This window comes from Solanum pennellii, chromosome 1, assembly GCF_001406875.1.
Source record: "Solanum pennellii chromosome 1, SPENNV200".
Lineage (NCBI taxonomy): Eukaryota > Viridiplantae > Streptophyta > Magnoliopsida > Solanales > Solanaceae > Solanum > Solanum pennellii.
Window position 1 is genome coordinate 91,435,405 of NC_028637.1, and position 7,198 is coordinate 91,442,602.

General features: G+C 30.5%; 2 protein-coding genes across 2 annotated transcripts in view; both read left to right on the plus strand.

The window, feature by feature from the left end:
- Window positions 1-3,023: 3,023 nt before the first annotated feature.
- Window positions 3,024-4,683, plus strand: LOC107030158 (probable magnesium transporter NIPA8). The gene has a single exon (XM_015231538.2). It carries the CDS (start codon window positions 3,313-3,315, stop codon window positions 4,345-4,347), a length of 1,035 nt encoding a protein of 344 aa, XP_015087024.1. The 5' UTR covers window positions 3,024-3,312; the 3' UTR covers window positions 4,348-4,683.
- Window positions 4,684-5,804: 1,121 nt separating this feature from the next.
- The window catches only part of LOC107008571 (chaperone protein dnaJ GFA2, mitochondrial), a 10,186-nt gene continuing 8,792 nt past the window's right edge, over window positions 5,805-7,198 (plus strand). The window contains exons 1-3 of the mRNA XM_015207667.2: window positions 5,805-6,145; window positions 6,230-6,323; window positions 6,401-6,478. Coding sequence (XP_015063153.1) covers window positions 6,086-6,145; window positions 6,230-6,323; window positions 6,401-6,478 — 232 coding nt within the window. The 5' untranslated portion in view covers window positions 5,805-6,085. The remainder of the gene's footprint in view (window positions 6,146-6,229; window positions 6,324-6,400; window positions 6,479-7,198) is intronic.

Below are 7,198 nucleotides of genomic sequence, written 5' to 3' on the forward strand. Positions count from 1 at the left end.
CAAAGTAGAAAACAAACTAAACAGTACAATGTGATATATGCAGAGAAAAGAAGAGGAAAATGAGAAAAATATAGAAGAAGAATGAATTTGTTAATGTCTGCTTGAACATGACGCAGTACACGATCGTTTAACTTATATGTACCGACAATATTATGTATATCATCGCGTTAACATGACCTACAATAACATGTAACTGTCGATATGATATGAGCCTATTGTATTATAATGATCGTGTAAAAATTCTTTATATTGTTCAATGAAATCTTTGCTAAAAGTGAATGCTGATACTCTTCTAATGGTGTCAAATATACACTTTTGAATTAAGATATACTCTTGCTGGTTAATTTGTTCCACACTTCATTCTCTTTTAGCTTTTATTAGTTACTTTAAGCTAGAAATTGAGAACATTCTAGATGTAGATCCAATGTTTATTCTTTTCTTGTTTTATATTCTTGCTTTTTAAGTCTTAATTTTCTTTATAATTGCTATGATTACCTCGGATGGAGTAAGTTTAAACGCTTTTAGGCAAGAGCTATGATTATCCTCAAAAATACACTATCAGATCGTTTTAAAGAGGGACAAACCCTCTTCAATATTTTAAAATGCATTGATAGGACAAAATTCTTTTGAGACTGACAATGTATATAGGTTAATCTTGCAACAATTAATAAAACGAGAAAAAGATTTTTTTTTTTTTAAAAAAAAGAGAATAAAATGAAATGCCTTACTTGGATCTTGTGATCTTTTAAGGCATTCCATTCTTGTTAGTAGAGCATGAAGAGAAGCATGTGAAGCCAAAAAATAAAGGCTAAAGCAAGACAATTAAAATGCCCAAAGATGCAATGCTTTATTCTTTTCTTAATTACTTCCATAATTACTTCCCTTACTTTGGACTAGAAAAAAAGTTGCATTTTCTTTAAAGAATTATTTCAATAATCATATAGAGGATTATAATTTGATGGGTTTAATTTGTGAGAATAATGTATAACTAGAACATGTGACTGTTCCCTCTAGTTGAACTGAAAAAATTATGTGATAAATTAAAAAAAATAATCTGTAGCGATAATTAATTAACGCTAGTAGCTTGTTAATTTTTTAGAGGTTATTAACACTTTTTTGTAAATGTTCTTAAAACTTATAATGACATAGAACTTAATGATAATCAACGATTGTTAACGTGCTCGCTCAAAAGTTTTTTTGTTTTTTTTTTACAAAGAAAAAAAAATACTTTTTGGGGCTAAAATTTTATAACAAAATCTTATTAATTTGTTTGACCTTGCTAGATCTAGTTCATTTTTTTCATAAATATTTTAAATGATCGAATTCAATATTGACGAGTACAGACGGTCAAATTATTCCTTGTAAATACTAGAATTCAAAAATTTTATTAAAATAATACTATATTATGCGCATAACAGGAATTAATTACATCACCACCCATTCATCCCATGGAGAATTAGTGTGGAACATATTGCTTTATCAAATATGATTTTTAACGGTGATTAGTTAACAATAATAATTTTACTGTTGCCAAATATATATAACTCTCTTATTAAACATCTCTAAAGTCTATAATAACATTGATTTAATTGTGATTAATTATGTTTACTATCCAACAATATTTGTCCACTTTATAAAATTCATGGGTTATTTTACACTTAGTTTCTAATTTATTCTTATGATTAATTATAGTCATTTATCTATTATATTTTTCAAGATATTATATTTATAAAAAAATGATATATTAAAATTACTCTTTTATTTATAGTTTCTTAAAGGGTGTCAAGTCAATATCGATAAAAGCTTTAGTACTTTTATTTAATGTGCATATTTGCTGATGATAAAAACTATTTTTATCATAGTGTAAGTCATTTTTGACTTATTTAAAATTAGTCAAACATTTCCAAACGTCAAAAACAGAATTAAAAAAAAATTTAACCGACTTTTAGGCTAATTCAAACAGACTCTAAGAGAGTTAAAATGTTTAATCAGATATTGTATAATCCCTAATACAAAGGCTAAATGACTATTAATTATAGTATATAAATTTGAAGAGAGTGGCCTCCATGGAATCCCTCACTCTCAAGTGTCAAGTCCTCCACTTATATATGAACACTATAATTGTGCATCAATAATGAGAATCGTAAATCGTAATATCCTCTTCTGTACGCAAATTGATAGGTCTATTTCATCCTTGTTTGGTTGTATTTTTGTATTAATTTTTTATCTTGTCAGTAGAGGCGGAGCCAAAACTAGGAGTTTGGGGCTCTAACTTTTAGCACAAAAGATTGATAGTGGGGTTTGAACCCACATCACTAGTGTGAAAGACATTTATATCGCACCTTCCTTACCACTAAGTTATCATTCGATTGATTCACGGGTTAATAATATATATATATAATTTTTTAATACAAATACAAAGTCTACAGAAAAAGTCATTGAATTCATCCGAACTTACAAAACCCCCACCTAACTCCGCATCTGATCTTGTGTCTTCGGAGTTTGACGAACTTCATATTTATCCAATAATATCAAAATCAAAACCTTCCCAAACTGAATTACATATATTGGTCATGTCTCGAAAATATTATTCGATCCTTATCATCAAATTGTTATAATCGATTATTCTTTTATCTCATATCACTACATCATTTATTTACTTACTCAAAACCATCTGATATCACTACATCATTTATTTACTTACTCAAAACCATTTTCTCTCCATACAACTTAATTCACAATTTTATTATTAATTGTCATGCTATGCGTATTGATATTAGATACTTCTGACTCTAAACTTAATTCACAATTGTGACTTTAAAGGGTATTAGAAAGTTAAATTATTACGTAACTCTAAACTTCTAGAAACACAAATCGTTGACATTATTCCTAAATCCAAATTTATACTCTATGCTAATTTTTAAAGGAAAGAAGAAGGAAAAACTCAAAAAGCCACCAGGCACCAGCTTTGACTTTTTCTTGTTCAAATTTTGTCTACCCTTTTATTGGCTGCTTCCCTTTTCGTAACTTTTGAACTTCCAATATCATTGTAAAGATCCTTTATTCTTTCTACACATAATTTAAATCTGCAGTCCGAAGAAATACCGTAAATAGTATTTTAAATAACGTGAAACTATCTTATTCATAGAGAATTCAATTGAATCAAGTTCATCGTAATATTATATTGTGCAATCTGAGTCTTCTAGCATAGTGGCAAAGATGTTGGCTCAAAAATTGTTTTAGGTCACAGGTTTTGTATTTTTTTTTGAAAAAAATTTCCTTGTTCAAATTTCTGAATCCGCGAGTGTGTCCATGGGGGATTGGGTGATTGGAGCGTTGATCAATTTGTTAGGAAGCATTTTCATCAACTTTGGAACCAACCTGCTTAAATTAGCTCATGATGAGAGAAATTTAAGGGCTAGGATGAAGCCCATTATATACTTTCAAGCATGGAGAATTGGTATTCTCTTCTTCACAATAGGAAATTGTCTCAATTTCATTTCATTTGGTTATGCTGCTCAATCACTTCTAGCAGCTTTAGGATCTATTCAGTTCATTTCAAACATCGGATTCGCGTACTTCGTGTTGAATAAAACAGTGAAAATCAAATTATTGTTAGCCACTGTTTTTGTTGTTGCTGGAAACATTTTCCTTGTAGCTTTTGGTAATCATCAGTCCCCTGTTTACACAACAGAGCAATTGGGTGAAAATTACACAAACATTGTGTTTCTCGTGTACTGTATCGGTTTGGTCTTAGTTGTTGTTTTCCATCATTCAATTTACAAAAGAGGAAAAGGGCAAATGCTGGTTCCGTTTTCATATGCAGTTGTTTCTGGTGCAATTGGATCGTGTTCAGTATTGTTCGCGAAATCTCTTTCAAACATATTGAGATTGTCAATGTCATCGAATCATGATGGTGATGGTGGTGGTGGTTATTCAACATTGCTCAACAGGTTCACGTATTCAATGCTTTTGATGTTTATAAGTACAGGTGGATTTTGGATGGCCAGGTTAAATGAAGGGCTATCGCGATTTGATGCAATACTTATCGTACCTATGTTTCAAATCGCTTGGACGTTTTTCTCAATCTGTACTGGATTTGTCTACTTTGAGGAATACAAGGTGTTTGATGCTTTAAGAACAACTATGTTCGTTTTTGGAATGATTTCTGTGTTTATTGGCATTTATTTGCTAGCACCAGAGGATGATGAAGTATTGAAGGATGGTTCTTTAGCAGTACTCAAAACTTCGAATTCATCGCAGCATGTTGAGAGATTGTTCATATCATCTGATCAAATTAGGGATATAGAGATCATTTGGACGAGATATGCTGATGAAAACTGCTGATATGATTGGACTATGCGAGCGCCAGGACGTTGGTGTGTGGTGATAAACATGAAAATGGTACAAGTAATTATTTGTCTCGTCGAAAAATTATATAGTGTATATAAAAGCATTTTTGTGTGTGTATGTACATTGGTAAATTCATTTGGGCAGTGAAGCTTCTATTGTAATTGGCAAGAGTAGCTTGAAATTTTGTTTTAGGTTGCTAATTAACTCATGAGGTACTGCTACATCTTTGCATTTTTTGAATTTCCTCTAGTGGTAGTGCTTAACAATATTGTTATTTCTTTCTCCTTATATATATGGAGAAAAATATCAACAGTTTAGCCTTTATTTTCCCGTTCAATGTTTATTATTTGTATTAAAATTCAATAAAATCTGATCAACTATAGTCTAATTTTAGTTGATAAAGATAAGCATTCATATTGATATCTATTTTATTCGGAATCAAGAGTAAATAAATACTATAAAAAAGGTTTCAAAATTCATACAAAATGTTACTTAAACCTAGTTGATTTACTTTATTGTTCATAAAAAAAATAACACTTAAAAAGTAAATAAGTACTATAAAAAAAAGGATTTCAAGGTGTTCATACAATAGTTTATTAACCTTTTTATTATTCTAAAAGTAAATAAAAGTTATTTTGATAGGATATCTTCATGAGTTAAGTGAGTTTTTACATAAAGTTATTTTGATAAGATATCTTCATAAGTTAAGTGAGTTTTTATAAAATATTATATAACTATGTTGATTTCTAATGTTACTCAAACTTAATTGATTGACTTTATGGTTCATAAAAAAAATAACACTTAAAAAGTAATTAAGTACTATAAAAAAAAAGTTTCAAAGGTGTTCATACAATAGTTTATTAACTTATTTATTGTTTTAAAAGTAAATAAAAAGTTATTTTGATAGGATATCTTCGTAAGTTAAATGAATTTTTGTAAAATATTAAATTATTTTGTTAATTTCTAATACGATATAACTATTTTAATTTCTCTCCGTCTTTTTAATATTTTGAATTTGAAAAATAATATATCCTTCACTAATAAGATGAATTTCCTTTGATTTTAGATTAATCACTAAAAATAAATTTTATGAATTTTTTTAAAATGTCAAAGAATTACCAAAGCATGTATTAGTAAGATGGAAAGTAAGTTCATCATATTAATATGTTTATCTGAGTTCAATAATAACGAAAATATATAAGATATTTACCTAATGAAATCAATATTGATACATTTTATCCTCGTATTCATCAAACTTGGAAGAAGGGGTGAAAGTGAAACCATAATATATAATTTTACTATAATGTTTTTGCTTCGAAATTATTAATGTTTAAAGCTTCCCTTTCTTGGAGAAAAAGAAAGTTAAATTTTTATTTCCACACTGTTCTAAACATTTGCGTATGCCCTAGATTCACTTTAAAGAACACAAAAAAATCTATATATTTGTCAAATAAGCCCCTGTATTTCAGCCTAATATCCAATTAGGCCCTGTGAAAGGGCTTCCACAAAAGAAGGAGCCCCTGATACTACTTCCGCCATTAAACTAGAACCTTCCATTGCAAAGCTCGCAAAGAAGCTTGAGGCTTGTGTGGGTAGACGTCTATATGCTCTATCAAAACCCCATCAATTGAAAAAAAAAATCAATCTTTTTTTCACTTGACAAACTAGGGTTTTTCTAGGGTTTATTATAGTCGAGAACTGTTTTGCTTTAGCTTTTTTCAGTGTTACTGAAATGGTCAGCTCAAATGGTCTTCGTCTTGCTCACCGTCTTGCTCGCTGCACCTTTTCTACTGTATTGTCCTCTCCTTCTTTTATCTCAGTCGCTCTCTGCATTTTTTTTTTTGGTATTGATGTGTGAGCAATGTTAAATTTGTAGACTACTGGATCTTTGTTGAAGGAGGGTTGTAGGGGATATAACACGTCAGTATGCAATCAAACAAGGGGATTGTTTTATTTCAATTCAAAGAATGGTATGTATAAACTGACCTTCTGTAGTTTATTTACTTAAAAAAACTTGGATTGAATTTTTGATATTGTGAACTCATAGGGGGCAGCGAAAGGGATTGGTTAAGACTTGGGCAACTCAAATCGAATTTTGGTGCCACAAGATCAATTCATGGAACAGGTACCAGTTAACCACTCCCTTCCGAGTATTGAGCTTCCGTTATCTCGCTTCCGTATATGGCCGGTTGTAGGTTATGTCTCTCTATTAGTTGCTTCATTTGATAATCTTGAGGAATTATCTCTTTTATGTTAGTCAGTTAGTCTACTGCTCTACTTGAATGAGGTAAATTTTAGGTCTTTATGGACTCTAAATTGGAGTTCTTGTGTTAAATAGATATTTGATGGGTAACATATTTCTGTAGATTTTTCTCATTAGGCTAATCGGAGCAGATAAAATACCTTGTTTTCCCAACATGTTCCTTTTTATCAATCGATAGAACAGATTGTGGCAATCCAGCTATAATTTCTTCTGGATGTGTTTAATGTTATTTTTAGGGGTTAGTTTCATTAGGTAAATCGGTTGTTAGCTTGCTGTCCGTTGACTCTTTTTCCATGTTAATTGAAATGCATTTGGCCTCTAAAACCTGATGAGTACTCATTATGCATGTTCATACAGACTGTTAAGACAGAGGTAGAAATTGGCAAACTTCCACGGCATCTCTTGGTTTCTTCTGTAAATTGCAAGTCTGCTACTATTTTCCAAGAAGAGGTAAAAAAAGCGGTACAGAAGTTCTAGCTAGCAGGCAGAGCTTGTTTATGCCTTCTATGGAGAATGATGGTAGACTGATAGATAGGGTGTGTATGTGTGTATTTAGAGAGAGAGAGGGGACGGGGTTTGGGG

Bases quoted from the DNA above. Each gene is read 5' to 3' on its own strand.
- LOC107030158 (XM_015231538.2), top strand. From the start codon at position 3,313: ATGGGGGATTGGGTGATTGGAGCGTTGATCAATTTGTTAGGAAGCATT.